Consider the following 17,734-nt stretch of genomic DNA (forward strand, 5'->3'; position numbering starts at 1 on the left):
AATTCAAAGTCAGATAACAATCCACACTTTTATGCCCTTTCCTTTCCAATGGGAAAGCTAGAGACACAGTGGGAATTAACCTCATTAAAAAAGCCATCCTTGAACTGACCCATCTTTTAAACTCCATCTTGGAATGTATGTATATAAGGACCACAGGTGCACCAAAGTGTCTAATGCAAGTCATTGATTTAATTGTGACAGCTACTAAATCACTTAACAGGTGACAAGATAAAAGAGTCACACACCAGCATGTGCCTCACACTACCCATCACGAGTCCCTTTCCAGGTTCCCTTCAACACAAAATATGTGCACCCCAATCCTCTAAGATTAATTTACTGAATACCTGAATACATTAGATTGTGTCTTCTGCCCTAATAGGACAACATATTAGGATCTCAATCGTGTTGAGAGCGAGTGGTGTGGACAGTTCATCTTCTTAAAGATCAATAAAAAACACCAAATCTTGGATATGCATGTCAAAAGTAGTCAACTTATTTTTGTTTAGAAATGCACCAAGAATTTGCTTAACATATACAATCAGCACTTTGAAAAACACACATAACTTACATTTACAGTATTTACATTTAAGAAGATAATGTGCAATACTTCCTAATCAGCAATACTATTATTTCTAAAAGTGTCCCATACACTGACCAGTTAAGCATTTTGGTATTAATATTTCATCACAGTAGCAATGTAACATAATAAGTAGTAACTTAGAATTTAAATGTGACACTATGAAGGTCACATTTATCCAGCGCAGGTAAAAAAAAAAATACCGCTCACAAACCACAAAATACAACAAAGATCTTTAGCATAGATATAAAATGACCAAAAAAAGGAAAAGAAGAAAATCAGAGCCAGGAGTTAATGGAGAATCCAGCCCTTCTCCTGCATCTCCCAGAAGACTAAACAGTAAAAACAACAGGAAGTGTGCTCTGGAGCAGGACACAAGGGACAGGGGTCCAATCGGAATAGAGCTGTTCATATCAATGCACAGAGGAAACAGCCACAAACAATGAAGGCTGTTTTTCTTTTTCTGAAAACCCAAAATAAAACAAAAAAACACAGATTGAATTTAAAGCTCCTGCTGACCAAATGACTAAAGGAAGGGAAAATCCAAACAGCCTGAAACCCAGCAAGTCACTCTGTAAATAGGGTCAACAATGAGAGGTCAAGCACCAAGCTGGGAAACAACTTGAGTACTTCGCAGAGTGATTTATACAGTATAATGTGTACAGATGTGTTGTCCACACTGTGTATATTTTATATTGAAATGTGACAGGGTCAACATGTAATGTATGACTGCTCCTCCGCTTTCATATAGTGAACATTCAGCAGAGCTGATGGCAATTTGTGAAATATCAGGACACTTCTAATATACAATACTCGACACTGTGACCAGCTCTCTGACCTGGAATAGGTATCTGAGCTGTTCCTGACCTATATTTCTGTGTTGCTCTAAAGGATTATGCAGAGTTTAAAAAAATAACTCTCCACCCCATGATCATTAGCACATATGAAATTCCTACTTCCTATAATGGCTTGAAGTTCTAGTAGTTGCCCAAGGCTTATTTCTGTAACAGCACATTTATCAGGCTTTAAACTACGTGGAAAAAAACGGGAACTCTGGGAACTCATGCGTTCAAATTTGTACCATAACCAACATAAACTTTGCTCTTCCATTCATTAAAACATTTAGTCTAGCTTAAACTATGCACATTTCCTGCACACAAACTACAGTAATACTCACCTGTAACTCTCAAAAACAACCACTCTTTCACCCTATCTTTCCTTACATTTGTACAATACTCCTTTTGACATTTTATTGTTTAGATTTAATATTGTGCTCTACCTCCTCTATTCATAAAAATAACATCCTTGTGCTGCTCTTGAAACTCATTCTTCCTGTTTGCAGCTGGCCTTGCCTTCAAGGACATATGAAAATTGTCCACCCAACCCCCAACTCCACCACAACAAAAAAAAGGTATGTATATGTTTCTACACACCGGTCAACTTATGCATGGAGATAGAAACAATAGTCTTAAGCCATGAGAAATTGAATTCTCTTTTAAAATATCACAACACATCTGCCCTATTGAGTTCATATCATGAGAAATGATAGTAGATCATCATTCAAGCCTAAATTTATTCTCACAATGTAGACATTCTTAGTTCTTCTAGTTTTAGAAGAGAGTAATGGACATAAAACACTTGGGGGAAAATGTTTGTAACTTTCTCACTTTATAAAGCCTATTTTATTATTTCTTTTTTTAGTCTTCGAGGCTTTTCGAGACAATCGCCGTCTGAGGTTGCGAAAGTGCAGAAAACCCTTCCCAGAAGCCCCGGCTTGAGCTACAGACATATCTGAGCTTGTGAAGAAAATCCCCCGATCACAGGCTTAGGCTTCCCAGGTGTTCACAACTCCATGACAGCCATGCATAGTTTCCAAAGTGCTGTTGGATGAAACACCACTGGTTTCTCAGAAAGTAACAAATCAATTCTTTTCTGCCTTGAAAACAAACTGCATTAAATTAACACATAAAACCTTATACTGTATAAACTCTTTAAAAGCACTTTCCAGTCTAATTCAAATTTGGCATGCCTGGTTAGTATGGAGCCAGTCCTTCCCCCATTGTGAGAGAAAGTAGGACTAGACAGAGTTTGTTGAGCATCAGAAACTAAAAACATGGTATAAGAAGTAAAATAATAGAGAAAAGGTAAGCAATTTTACCTGCATGAATATACAACTGGCAAAACTCAAATTCAAACTTAAGAGATTACCATTAATTAAAGTAGAAAGTGTAATTGTTTATAAAAATCAGCTCTTTTGGGTTTTTTTTTGTTCCACACACTCTGTCCAGTCCTACTGTTCTGAACTTGAGCTTCAATCAAAATTGAAAATCCTTGGGGTTATATTAGATTCTGGCTTAACATTTGACCCACATGTGCAGCATACTGTCAAAACATATTTTTTTCACCTTAGAACTATCGCTAGACTACGCCATATGCTATCATTAACTGTGGCTGAAAAGCTGATCAACACATTTTGTTCTCTCGAATTGACTACTGTAATGCTCTACTCGCTGGGTTATCTACAGTAAATCTACTCTAAACAAACTGCAGTATGTCAAAAGTTCAGCAGCCAGAATCCCTACCAGGTCAAGTGCAAGTGTTCACATTACTCCTGTCCTGGAGTCCTTGCACTGGCTTCTGGTCAAATTCCATGTAGACTTTAAAATCCTCATGCTCACCTATAAGGCTCTGCATGGCTTGGCACCTCAGTACCTGTCTGAACTATTATCTCCCTACTCCCCATCTTGCAATCTTCGCTCTTCTAATTCTGCTCTCCTTACTGTCCCCCAAGCCTGTCTAAATTGTATGGATGACAGGGCCTTCTCCTGTTATGCCCTCCAGCTCTGGAACTCTCTCCCCAAGGATATCAGAGAGTCCCCTTCTCTAAACTCCTTCCAATCCAGACTCAAAACCATCTTCTTCAGAAAAGCCTTTACTTAACTGGTTCCCTCTGCTTTTCTTAGTACCACCATCCACGGTCTCCTCTATATATTGTAATTGTGTTTTATCTTGTGTATTCTTCTTATTTATTGTTGTTGTCATCCTGTAAAGCGCTTTGAGAAGCCACCTTTAAAAGCGCTATATAAAAGAAAGTTTCTTCTTATTCTTCCTGTCTCTCACAATGAGGGAAAGACACATCAGTCACAAGCCTCAGTACAACATACAACTACTCATGCCTGCAAGTCAGCTGTAGCTGTTCAAATCAATTGCCACGAGGATACTTTAAAAAAAATGAATTTATTGGCTGTAGAGAAAAAAAACAGAAGGGAAGAAAGAGGAAATACTTTGGCAGTCATTCAGCTCTCTTGTTTGTCTTACTTTTCTAAAATTTGTAGGTCAGGTTTCTGTGGAAGGGGGAGGATCTCAAATCCATCTGCTGTTTCTCTTCTCTTCTTCTCCTGCTCAAACTATACTCAAGAATCAGCTGTATACTTTCAGCAAGTGTCCTGCACCAGGACACTGTAGCAAAGGCTAGAAAGCTCAAAAACAGTAAAAAAAAACCTAACTTCAATGCTAATGCAAAATCTTGGTCTACTCCCAAGCCAGTAAAAAAGCCAACACTTTAATGAAATCTATGGGCAGCTGCTACTCTGTTCCACATAACTATAAACAATTTAAAAACTAATTTACAAGACATAAGGGTAAAGTACAGTATGGTCTTTCAAGATGACGCTGTTAGATAAGCAACTGATATCAAAAGAACAGTACCATTTCTCAATTTGTAAAATATTATTTCAAAGTGACACATATCTCAATTTTTTCAGTTTTTGCACCTTGAAGACTTCCAATATCTTCTTCATCAGTGCTGTGAACCAGTAGATCTCTAAAACAGCTGTAAGTCAGTCATGTTATAATTGTTCACAAACGCTTTCATCATCGAAAGGGACCACTCTAAAATGACATCTCAGCCCTCGTAACTACAGCAGAGTAGTAGTAGTAGTTGGAAATGACCAACTGTACCTGTACAGATTTAATGCTGTACGTTAAACTATAAACAATGAAAATTGCAGCAGTGTGATACAGAGAAAGATGGTCAAAAAGAACAAGTTAGTAGAATGAGCCCTTTGTAACAAATGGAGGCCTACACTCAAAGCCAGAAATCAGTGCATAACAAAGTCTTTTCCAGAAAAGAACTGTACCAAGAGAAAAGCTCTTACTTCATCTGAAAATGAAAACCAGATTTGTGCAAGGCTTAGAAATGACGTTCTCCGAGTAAAATTTCAGTGTGAAGAAAAGAAAAAAAAATGGCCATCTAACTGAGGCAGCTGTGCTTTTGGCAAAAGAGTCAGCTCTTATGCTCTTACTGCCCCTTCCCCCAAACGATAAGCAGTCTTAAGACGTGCTCAGAGCCCTTCAGCTACAATACCGCCAGCTTCCATTACTGCACAATAAGGCCTTTTTGTCATCCTTTCCACTGGCTTAGTCTCACAAAGTCAGATTGCACTGGAATGTGTGTGAATCTGCAAATATTCCAGATCTGCACGCTGGGCCAAATGCCCACAAATCCAGCTGTGAAAAATGGGTACTTTTGGGGCTCCCTTTTACATGGAGAAAAATCTAGAATGAATAAAGGCTTTCAGGTCATCTTGCTTTTGACTACAATAACTATATACTGTATATGTTATGGTGATTATATCCAAAAGGTTTGAAATGCATTGCTGTATTAAGTCACTGATTTCATATGTACAGTAATACCAGACTCCATATACAGCTGCCCTCTAAAATAGCCGGGACAATGCTACTGTTACTTAGTGTCAGAGGGCTCCATTTGCTTAGGGGTGTGCTTGGAGCCTATTGCAATAAAAGATCCAATATTAAGGCGTTGTGTTATTCATAGAGATGTCAAGTAAAAGGTTACATTACACAACAGTACAAAAAAAAATAGCAGTGTAACTAAAATAGACATTTGGCAAAGTCTGAGTAGAGAATATTAACTTAAAGTCTTGCAAAGACAACCCTGAAGGGCAAGACAGTAAGACATTACTGCTTTCCAGAACACCTCATCTCTCCTTACAGGTGTGAAGGCCAGTGGTACTGTAGGTCCACATGCATTCTCACTGGTATAAGGACCTTAGGAACGACAGCTCTTTCTTCTGTGATTGTAGGTTTTGAGGGCATCCATTCAAAGACTGGGATTGATGGAGATGACCCAATCTGTGGCCCAATCTTTTACAGTGGCTCATGAATCTGTAGCAACACTGGGATAGGTGTCTCATTTACTATTTTTTTCACCATTTCTACAAGTCTTTCACTACCACTTGGTGTCTTCCACAAAATCAAATTAGTGAGTCTCGTTCTCTTTAGAGTCTTTGACAGTCACCGGCTGCCACGGGGGCATCTGGAAACTCACTCCTCTCACTAGCAGGGGGGCATGTCAGATATTATAGATTCCCTAGATTCCATGGTGCTAAGGTGACACTGCAGGGGATCTCATTTTGTTGGACCAGCACAATCTACCATTTTGTCTACTGCTAATCTGTTACCAGTGAGGTTCCCCAGTTTCTATCTTATTAAATTCAATGATGGTCTCATGCATTTTCTAAAAGAAAACTTTAGTAATTCACAAAATGTGCTTAGTGTTTATCTGATACTCTTTAACCCTCTCGAATTGACTACTGCAATGCTCTACTCCCTGGGGTATATAAATCTACTCTGAACAAGCTGCAGTATGTCCAAAATTCAGCAGCCAGAATCCTGACCATGTCTAGTACAAGTGTTCACATTACTCCTATCCTGGAGTCCTTGCACTGGCTTCTGGTCAAATTCCATGTAGACTTTAAAATCCTCATGCTCACCTATAAGGCTCTGCATGGCTTGGCACCTCAGTACCTGTCTGAACTATTATCTCCCTACTCCCCATCTTGCAACCTCTGCTCTTCAAATTTTGCCCTCCTTACTGTCCCCCAAGCCTGTCTACATTCTATGGGCGACAGGGCCTTCTCCTGCTATGCCCCCAAGCTCTGGAACTCTTTGCCCAAGGATATTAGAGAGTCACCTTATCTAAACTCCTTCAAATCTAGACTCAAAACTTTCTTCTTCAGAAAAGCCTTTACTTAACTGGTTCCATTCTTCACCCCTCTGCTCTTCTTAATACCACCTTCCACAGTCTCCTCTATTATTATTGTTGTATTGTTGTAATTATAATTGTGTCCTATCTTGTGAAATCTTATTTATTGTTGTAGTCTTCTTATTTATTGTTATTGTCATCCTGTAGTGCTTTGAGAAGCCACCTTTAAAGGTGCTATATAAAATAAAGTTTATTATTATTATTATAACCCAATTGGAAAATGTATTCTTTAAATTCAATTTAATATACTACCTCCAACAATCCAGCTACAGTAACACGATTTTGTGAAGCTTGTAACATCAAACCCTTGCTAATAATGTAAGGCCTTAATTCTAACTTTTTTTAACTATTTCTAGAATTTTTAATTACACTTTATATTCATACCCACCATTTGTCTACTTTGTTTTACTGTGGATATTCTCCATAGATGGTAGATAACTGAATTTAATATCACAACAGGCTGTCTTTTGAGCTTTTCAATCATCCTCAAGTCCTAAATGGAAATCTCCATTATTCCTGACAGTAATAATAAACGTCTACAAGTTCAATGGATCTTCTGTGGTCAGTACAGGTTCTACTTTTTCTGAAAAGAATAAATGGCCCATAAGAACACTAGAAAAATTACAGACAAAAGGATGTGGCCCATCTTTGTAGACAGCTATACTACATTGTGAAGCCTCACCTTTTCAGATCTCAGAAACTAAAAGAGTACTGGCTAGGTCAGTACTTGAAAGGGAACAATCTGAGGAAAACCAGGTTGCTACTGGTTCCAGTGCTGATGGCCAAGTACGTGGTGTTTGTCTATCAAAACAAGAAATTTCAATTTTGTCATACAGGATCCATCCTTCAAAAAGACATGAGATTAGAGCTACTGGCAGCAGAGAATACGGCCATTAAACCAGCTACCCAAGCTCAATCCCCATTCAGGTATGCTGAGTCTTGCTCACCTAAATTTCACCCTTAGCTGAACTGATTAAATCATTACTCCCTTCTGCACCTAATGTGTTGCCCAGTCAGAAAAAAACGAAGCTTCTGTCAAACTTAATGCCATAGGCACTAAAATATTCTTCCCCCAGAAGACTGTTCCATCTAGATTAGTGAAAATGAATATTTATTTTTCTGTAACAAACAGGGTTCAAATAAGAAACCAAAGTGGCCAGTGCTGGCGCTCTGCATGAAAAGTCTCATTGATTGATGTGGCAGGGAACAGGCGGGACACAAGGGCTGAGGCAACGTTGCTGTATGAGTCATTGTTTTTCAATTCAAACATTTTCAGCAAATTCCAGAAAATGTAAGGGAAAGAAAAAGACCTCTGTTAAAAACTTCCTTTCTTTTCAGACATTGTATACAAGGAAGGGTAATGAGCTCTTTGCAGCAAAAAAGATGTTTAGTATTATTCAAGGGTTTTTATATTAAAGAAGACCTTACACATCTGAAGCTTCATTATTTCAAATGATTAACTTTTGCAAATGATGCGTAATATAACATGTGTCACTAACTGGAATCATCTAAGCTGCCTAAATGAATGATGCACATTGGAAACCACTGTAAAGCTATAACTGCGTGATGCGTCTTCTTTTGATGGTCCATGTCTGTTTAAAGTTTCCCCCACTTTAAAATAATTTCATTACCAGCAATGCAAAGAATGCCTTTCAAGTGCAATATGATGACCAAAAATACCCTTGAGACACTCATGAAACATAGAAGAAGGGTGCTAAAGAAATAAAACATACAAGATGGGTTAAACACAACAGAAAGATATACAACTCTAATGACTTCACTGAAACCCCCAATGTCACTGTAGTCAGATACTGATGAAATCAGAGCTAGCTCATCAGCCACACGGTACTGGAGCCTGCCTAAAAAGGCATTGACTATTGTGCATGGCACTGCGAAGGTAAAATCCTGTTAAAATCAGGAGGATTATTTCAAACAGATCTGCACTGCATATTCGCTTGATCACACTAGCAGTGTCGAGAGAGGGTTAACATTACGTGCAAGCAAATCTCCAATGAATCTCAAGCTCTGAAGGGCACTTGACTGTAAATATAAATCGTTTCTCCGTTCTAGGGCTGAGTGGCATGATACTATCAATCCCAGAAGAGGGTGCAGGAAGCTGAGCTAGAGGAAACTTTTCAAGGACATTTGAGATGGTAGAAGACGAGAGCGGACTTTCTGGTGAGGACCACAAGCAGGCATGAGGAATGTCAACCAAAATTAAATTTAAGCAATGAACATGCTTTAAGAGTTCCCTAACTCTTCTCACTGAGGGAACCCTTTTCAAACAGAAATCCTTAATGATGACATTTAAACATTGTATCGTTCTGCTCATAGCAGAGACTACATAACGGCCATCAATATATAAAAATTATTGCAGTTACGATTCAGTAACCATCACCTAAGACAAGGTTTCTCAAAGCCATCGGCTTCATTTAATATTGACTAAAAATTTAATATTTAAAGAGCCAATAATTGTCTGTCAGTTATGTGCACAACAACAGTTTTAATCCCTGTCAAATGCACTGTTCAGCTGCAGAACACTAAGCTCTTTCTTCAGAATGACGCCGACTGCTGACTATGCATTTGCAAGACCCATGCATGGCTTAAAAAGCAGAATTCAGAAAATGCTGTTTTCCTCAGTTCAGACCTTGTGTGGGATTTTGTTGAACGTTTTATTCAGCCCCTGCTTGAAACAAAGCAAAATGTGTCAGCTAGAGAGAGTGCTTACAGTTTAACCACTGAATCTCTTAGTTTTCCTCACTGAAAGACAGGAAGAAGTGCCTTTTTATTCTGCATCATTGATTAACGGACACTTTACCGCCATGGAGGGAGATCTGAAGACCATGTGAAGTGGTTGATGTTCTCAATCCCTGGTTCTGGGAAGATAATAGTTTGTATAATGTAAAACCTTGGACCACCTCAGCTCTCCCCAAAATGTGTGCATATGCACTACTAAAAGTCTAGCCCACACTAAGGAACTGAGAATGTGCTATCAAAGTAAGCTGGGAAAGTGGATAAATGAATTTGGAATTAGAGACAGTAAACAATAATTCAATAGTATGCAAACCCCATGACTCTACATGTATTTCTCCAAAATAGTTGTTTCGTGCCAAATGACAGGTCAATGGTACTAGACATCTTGAAAGATCTGAAAGTTAATAAAAACGTATTGTTCAGCAGGAGGTATCCGAACATTATTTCTTTATCTGACGTAAGAGCTCTTGTTTGAAGAGAATTTCTTCAGGCACTGTAAAACTTTTTCCAAGTGTGAGAAGCGTTATGAAAATAGCTAATTCTGTCTAGTAATGGGCAAACACCTCTTGCAAAGGAAGAAGATAAAAATCTTCAATGAAAGTACCTAAGAACAGTCTTGACAAACTGCTGAGAAAAACAAAACTGCCACAGAAATGGAGGAAAAGAGAACCATTGATTTAACCAATGTCATGATGCAGTATTATTCCACTGGATCTCTACTCAGGACAACCTTAAATTGGAATAAGAGGTAACTGAAGCCCCTGAGCAAGGCCCTTAACCCCAACTGCTCCAGGGGCGCTGTAGAATGGCTGACCCTGCGCTCCGACCCCAAGCTTCTCTCTCCCTGTCTGTGTGTCTGTGTCTCATGGAGAGCAAGCTGGGGTATGAGAAAAGACGAATTCCTAATGCAAGAAATTGTATAGGGCTAATAAAGTGATGTGATGTTATGTTATGTTAAAAACTGGTAATTTATCCAATTACTGTAACAGTATGTGAATGGCTTTTTACCCTCCCCACAGTTGGAAATTCTGGGGAACAAACATAACTCATTTTGTGCCATTTTTTTGTCACTCATTTTTTTCAAAGAAACAAACCCATCTGCAAAGGAAAAATGGTTTGATTTGGGTTCAAGGGAAAGAGCCAACAATTCAGTTGACAAGGCTCAAGATCACTGAATTGAAAATACACACTTGGCCGAGGAACAGACATGGGCATATACATCTGAAGCACATTAACTTAATCTCTAATTCAAACGCTTCCCCCTGGATGCGAGTTGAGAACAGTCCTGATTGTCACTCATGCACAGCATTGGAAAACTGTTCAGGAAGCCCTGTCCATGATTGCCCTAGCATCGTTAATTAAAAGAAATTTAGCCTGATTAGCATGTAGGAAAGGTGGTGCCAGGCACAACTGAAATGCACAAACATCTAATCATCCAAACTGGTGAACAGCATCCCCTTTAAAAATTAAGTGATAAAAATCAGAGCACACTGGCTTTCAAAACAAGCTACTTGGAAAGTTCAAGGACAGAAAAGGGTGTCCTCTTGGAAATGTAGTCCTTCTTCTTTATCTGAAAAACAAGCTTCAGAAAACCAAAGAATTATCTATTTGTTTTTCTCTTGAATTTTGTTGGTTGCAAGGTCACATTAAAGATGGAAAAATGTCTGACATGATTTATCTTGATTTCTGGCTTTGCAACACAAAAACCTGCGATTTCAATAAGGGTGTGTAGATTTTTTATGTCCACTGTAGATCAGGACCAAAAGTCATTTACTCAGGGATCTCCAAGAAAACCAGAATCATCTCAAATGCCATGAATCATCTCACTGCCCTTGGGGAATCCCTCAGCAGGCTAAAAGAACGGCCTCAGTTTCCACCAGTCCGCCTGGACTACAACAGAACTCAACCTGCACTTTTTATAGAGCATTGATAAAGCATCCCAAGATTTCTTTTAATCCATACAAAGAAAGTGAGTTGTGAGTCAAAAAGTAAATTTGTGCCCTAGACATTAGACACACAATCTACAGCACGTCTCCTCAAATGAGAACACCATATAGTCTGTGATATACTGTACATCCCCCCTTTAATCTCTCTTTAGAATCAAAGCTAAAGCACTTCATAACAACACAAAGGTTCTCAAGAAAACAGTGACAATAACAGGATACTAAAGATAGTCACACTAAGACACCGTATAAATAAAAATTAATCATAACCGAACTCCCATTAACCTCAACTCCCTGAAATCCACTTAAATTAATTAGAATTAAATATATACACACTAAAATAGAACTGCCCAGGACTACAGAAAGAAGCCAATAAAATAAAGACAATGTTCAAAGACTCTGAACATCTAATAGACTTTCAGGTCAAAGCAGCCAAAGAGGGTGTGTGGCCGCCATTGAAAGCATGCAATCGCTGTCTTGAAGGCAGCAGGGACTGGTATGTTGGCAACTAAGCTGACTGGAATAATCTGTCTATTCAGAACCCTTCGGCCTGCAGTCCTCCCCACCTTGCCAAGGACATTCACGACCGTTGTGCGCTCTGTGAGGAGGGGACACTGTGGCAACAGCAGGCCCAAACTCAGTGTCTTGTCTGTCGTTTTAGCATCCCTGATAAATTTATCTGGATTTAAAATGCTAAATGGCCCTATTATAATACTTCCTAGAAACCTCAAGTGAGGTGCCAAGAAACCTCTTCATGATACTAAGAAAAGAAGGTCTTTAATTAAGAAAACAGACCAGTTCTGAATTCTGAAACGCTTTGTTAAAAGAGTGCACCACTGGGTCCCTCAGTATCTCACAGATGAAGCGACTAGCCTTGCTGTGTTTTTGCGGAAATAAAACCGTTACAATTTACTCAAGGCAAGGGGTCTCTAACCCTGGTCCTGATGATCTCCACCTACTGTACTTATTCTCATGGGTCACTCAAAATTACCTGTTGTTTGAAGACTAGGAAGATGTGTTTAAGCAACTGATCATTAAGCAGGTGATACAGTATTTCAATGAAGCAACACTGCTCCTTAAGGGGTTTAAGGGATCCAAATGATTACTTAATTGAAAACACTACCTTTTTAATTTGATCATGATAACACTGTTCCAGGTCTTCAGAAATTGGTGATTTAAACACTATTAAATATGCTGGACTCAGGCTCTTAAGGTCAGCACTTTACTCAGCTGCAATGGATTTTAAAACTTTTCTGCACAACAAATAAAAGTCTTAGAAAAAACCCCAACGTAACCATGTTTTCACTTTCCATTGTAGCTTCCTGCCCTTTTTTAACCCTAGGCCAACAGATTTATTTTTCAGATATGGAAAAAGAGTCCACACTGGGGGCAAACCTTACAACGTACAGTAATCAGGAGGTGACAGCAGTACAAGTTCAGGCCTGCCTGTTGGTATGGACAGTGCGATGCACACAGGCCTTGGTGAGGAAAACCACCACTTGCGCAACACCCGCTATCTCAGTTTCAGCCACCTGTTCCTCTAATACAAGGACGTTTCTTTATGTTAGAAGGAACGTTCTGACATTGCTTGTTTTGCTATTGTGCCACATAGAGTTACACAGTGCTGCACTGTGACTAAACAAATATCACTTCATCTTCCAACACTGCCCACTTGCCAAAAGTAATTCATAAGAAAGTCAGGTTTTCTTATTAAAAATCACTTAGAAAAAGATAGTTTAGTCATGTTTAATTTTGCCAAGTTTAAGAACTGTACTTACCTCTGTATTAAATTTTCTTTTACTTCTCTCTGCTCTGTCAAACAAGCAAGGAAGCTCACAATGTTTGGTTGTTAATTTATCTATGCAACACTTGTATTATTCTCATATTGGGGATGGGTATCAATACTAGCAAGAAGTGATAAATCTTATTAAACACAAGACATAAGATTCTTCTTTTTCAACCTATTGATTTTGTCAGCACTGATCAATGATCAATCTGAATTAAAATCTCTCTACATAACATGTCATGTAATGACGAGCAGATGTCAAAGGAGGCATTCCAGCAGAATAGAGCTCCTGGGAAAAGGTTTTTAAAACCTAGACTTTGAGAATGAAAAAGTATGGATACTCACCACCTCCTGAGAAGCATAGTCTGGGGCCTCAGGATCAACAGACCAATAGCAGTAGTCAAACCCGAACTCCATCAGCTTCTCCCTGGAGTCCCCTAGACCATCTATTCGCCCATCCAGCTGGGTCAAAACAACAGGAACACTGGTTAGAAATTTGTGAGCACTCAGCTGCTTTTTTCTGCTGTTTGCACTGGACACTGGTGCATGTATACAGGTAATTCACCTATGCTAATTGTTTGTTTTGTCCAGATTTAGTAAGATTTGGGCACTTTTTGTTGGAGACAAACCTAATCTTTGAAATGTAGAGCGAAGAATACTTCTTCAAGCCAGTCATTTTTTACTCACTTCAGATTTCATGACACAAGGCAGACATTAGTCAAACAAGAGCTCATCTTGCTGGATTAGACGTCAGACCAGTGGCAACCAAGCCTAATCCTGGAAAAGCACTGACTTAAATTATCAATCTCCTTTTTTAGACTTGTTTCTTCACTCACTCCTGAGTATCAAAAATACAGTAGCAAACGTCAAAAAGCTTCAGCACACACGCGATTAATTCATGACGAACAGAGACAGATGGAAATGACACTTAATCAGGCATGCCCATAGTTGAAAATTACACTGTATCAGGCACAACCACAGTAGGAATAACACTATCACCCACGCCCACAACAGGAATCACACTGTATCAGCCATGCCCATAGCGGGAATTACACTGTATCGGTCAAACCCACAATGGGAACAACATTATCAGCCACGCCCACAACAGGAATGACACTGTATCAGCCATGCCCATAGCGGGAATTACACTGTATCGGTCAAACCCACAATGGGAACAACATTATCAGCCACGCCCACACCAGGAATGACACTGTATCAGCCATGCCCTTAGTGGGAATTACACTATCAGTCAAACCCAAAATGGGAATAACATTATCAGCCACGCCCACAACAGGAATGACACTGCATCAGCCATGCCCATAGTGGGAATTACACTGCAATTCCAGCCATGCCAGACAGTGTTTTCTTCCTTCTGGAGGTCTAATTGGTTACATTTCTGGCAACACACCTGAATGAGGGCAGTTTTTAATCTCTAAACAGGGTGGATATTAATCACAAATGTAATCAAACATTTCAAAAGCTGAAATTGAATTTACAAATCTGCCCCCTACAGAAATCTGCAATTAACCAGTCCATGAACTTGGCTTGAGTAAAACCCAGAAGGCACAGTGTTCCTCCAGGGCCAGGTTTGGGAAACATTGCCTTAGGCAATTAGAATGGGTGTTTGCTTTTCAAAATGGGATACTTACAACAAGGTTTACACATTTCCTGCAGGGTTACATGGAGTTAGAACTGGGGATGTCATGTTGTTAAAAATAAAGTGAAATAAAATGAAAATGGTGAACTTGAAAACATATTATCCCTTTTAACCTATAAGATATACCACACAAGATAAACATTCTTCAAGCATAACAAACACTCAAACTTCAAATGAATACACTAATTAATATACTAATATATTGTATATTGTACTAATATATAATCTGGTAATCCTTAACCAAATATTTTTGTAGATTACCAAACAGCTATTTTCTTAATCTTGCTATCAACCTTCATTTTCTCATCAAAGGGACTAGTGTAATTGCTACTCTTTGATCTCATGTTTGAATCTACTTTCTTCCTTAGTGTGATAAGGTGCTCCCAAGTGACTGGGCCGCCAAAGGCATCCGTCCACAGCTCCGGCTCTGGAGCCTATCGTTTGGCTTGAATCTGTGCCGTCTCATGCACTGACTGTGAGCCGGATTCACCAGGAGGCAGTGCACAGTTGGCCAGGCACTGCCCGGGCTGAGCTGGGTTTGAAACCTGGCGGGGTTGCCCTGCACTAGACCCCTGTGCTGCAAGACGAGCGTTTGCAAGCGTCCACAAGACCTTTACCAGTCCCCGTTCCGTATGACATAGCTGGTCAAAATTACTCCAACTGCCTGTGTTTCTTAAAAAAACAACCATGGTTTATACATAACGTTTATAAACATGGTTAACTGATCTTGGGGGGGCTTGGTACATACTTCCAATATGATTAAATGAAGAGGACTATTCTAAAAGTAGGGACTAACAGCCCACTGGAAGCTCAGCAGGTGTTCAGAACACAGCACAGCAAATATAGTGTGATGTGAGGCCAACACAGAATGTCTGGAAATAATTATGGAAAATTATTTAGAAATGTTTCATTATGTAACAAATCTGATGTTATTTAGATGTTAGGATGCTACAGATCAGTGATGGAAAAATAAAATGCCTTTCTCCACCTAAATCCAGGAATATCAAAGCTTAATTTCCTGTTTATTATCACCCCTGAAGTGTCATTTATCATTTCCACTATCTGGCCTGCTGTTGCTGAATGTGCTTGTGTGTTACTTGCTGTTGCCCCCGGTGACAGCAGCACTGTGACTCCCCAGGAGAGACCCACTGGGACAAAGCCGACAGCATGCACATTGCTCTTCTCATAATCCTTCACAACCCTGAGCAGGAGAAGATATGATCCACGCTTCAAGAAAAAAGCAGTTTGTTCGCAGCCCTACGCAGTACATCTACACACAGAATTTCCTGAGGAACAACATTGCTATCGTCAACTGGAAGGTTATTCTACAATGGATGGAAAAACTCCAATGGAAACTCAGCACCTAGAATTAAAGTAGGAAAACTGATTCATGGTGCTTCTACACCTTCAAGTCTAGATGTCAGTCTTCTGCCTGACCATCACCAACAGGTCCTGTGCTTGAGGCTTGAGGTTGAGCCACCAGTCGCAGAGAAGTTTGTGTCCGCAGCATATGATTCGTGTTGACACAACAGACCATTTCACACTGGCATGCTCTTCCTGAAGCAGGGGATCATACCTGTGGTGACCAGGTGGCAGGGTCAGGTACTGCACTATATCTGGTTTCACGCTGCAGTTTACCTTCTCCTACTTCTTTCAGGAAATTTTCAAGAAATGTTTTGTTCCCATCCAGTTAAACTGAACACCCCTCTCTGAACTTGATGGCTATCTCAGATGTTAATGTGCAGAGAATTCCTACAGTGACTGCTACATAATATGTTAAACTGTAAATAAAAATGGCATGGTTTTCAATTGCTTTCCATTTATTACAGGAGCAACACAGAAGTACTTCCAAAGATGTGTGCAGTTACTTACCACATTTGCTGTGAGCAAATAACTAGCAGTTTTTAAAATGATCAAAAAAAGGTTCCTATAAAAATGTGTTAGTTTCACCTTGGCTGATGAGCTAAAAGATTATTTAAATTATCAATTTCCAGTGGTCCACTCACTGAAAGAAACCTCACCCCAATACTGTAACAAAAAAGTATGATTTGCATTTTAACACCACAGATTATTTAACTTGGGTTTGGTTTCCAGATTTTTTATAAGAAACATGAGAAACAATCTTCATTTGTTCTTCGCTTCTGAACATGACCTGGATCCTGTCCACTCCAGCCCAGACTTGTGCTTTTACATCTCCGATAGTTCAGCCTGGATCATATAACCTGGGACTGAGCCTGTTCTGGAATACCAGTGTATAAATCCATGACAATAGTGTTCATTTTAAAATCCCGGGCTCTGCTCAAGTTGCTTGGCCTCCCTAGTGGTTCAGCTGATAAAGGAGTGCATTTAGGCTCAGGTTGAGCTGTACTGTCACGGGTTCAAGGCCAGGAAATGTCAGTGGACTTGACTTTTCCGAAGCAGCGATGCACAATTTGAGTTCTCATGACAGGAGGGAAGTGATTTGTGGACAAGATAATTAGATTAGACGACAGTAGCGACCCCAGTGGCGACCCATGTGTTTGCAGGCATGTGGTGATGTCAGTGAGGAAGGCATCCCACCACCAATCAGAGCTACACTTCCAGTATGACACTGTGATGCCTGTGACCTGTTACAAGGCGAGTGTTTCGAAGGTGGGCAGATCATCAGAATCTTTCCACCCTTTCTCATTCACCCCTGAATGTTTAAAAACCATGAGCCAAGATACATAAAACACATGAATCTTCCAAATCAGGAAGGGTACTGTATAACAAACATAACTGGCGACAATCAAGTTGTTCTGCAGGTAATTCCATTTTTTTTTAATTATTCCAAATATCTGACAACTTTTGGAGGCTAGATTTGTGGCGATCTGAGATTGGCAGTTCCTCTCAGTCTACTTGAGGAGCTGTGGGGGCCAGCTCAGCGAGAGGACTCAATTAAACACGCCTAATTGCTCCGGCATAAAGTACA

At 39.6% G+C, this 17,734-nt stretch overlaps 1 protein-coding gene across 2 annotated transcripts in view; it reads right to left on the minus strand.

Moving 5' to 3' along the window:
• The window catches only part of stard9 (StAR-related lipid transfer (START) domain containing 9), a 77,339-nt gene that overhangs the window by 50,041 nt on the left and 9,564 nt on the right, over window positions 1–17,734 (minus strand). For both annotated transcript variants that reach the window (XM_015350940.2, XM_015350939.2), the window contains exon 3: window positions 13,473–13,589. In XM_015350940.2, coding sequence (XP_015206426.2) covers window positions 13,473–13,589 — 117 coding nt within the window. The remainder of the gene's footprint in view (window positions 1–13,472; window positions 13,590–17,734) is intronic.

The sequence above is a fragment of the Lepisosteus oculatus genome, chromosome 8 (assembly GCF_040954835.1).
Source record: "Lepisosteus oculatus isolate fLepOcu1 chromosome 8, fLepOcu1.hap2, whole genome shotgun sequence".
Lineage (NCBI taxonomy): Eukaryota > Metazoa > Chordata > Actinopteri > Semionotiformes > Lepisosteidae > Lepisosteus > Lepisosteus oculatus.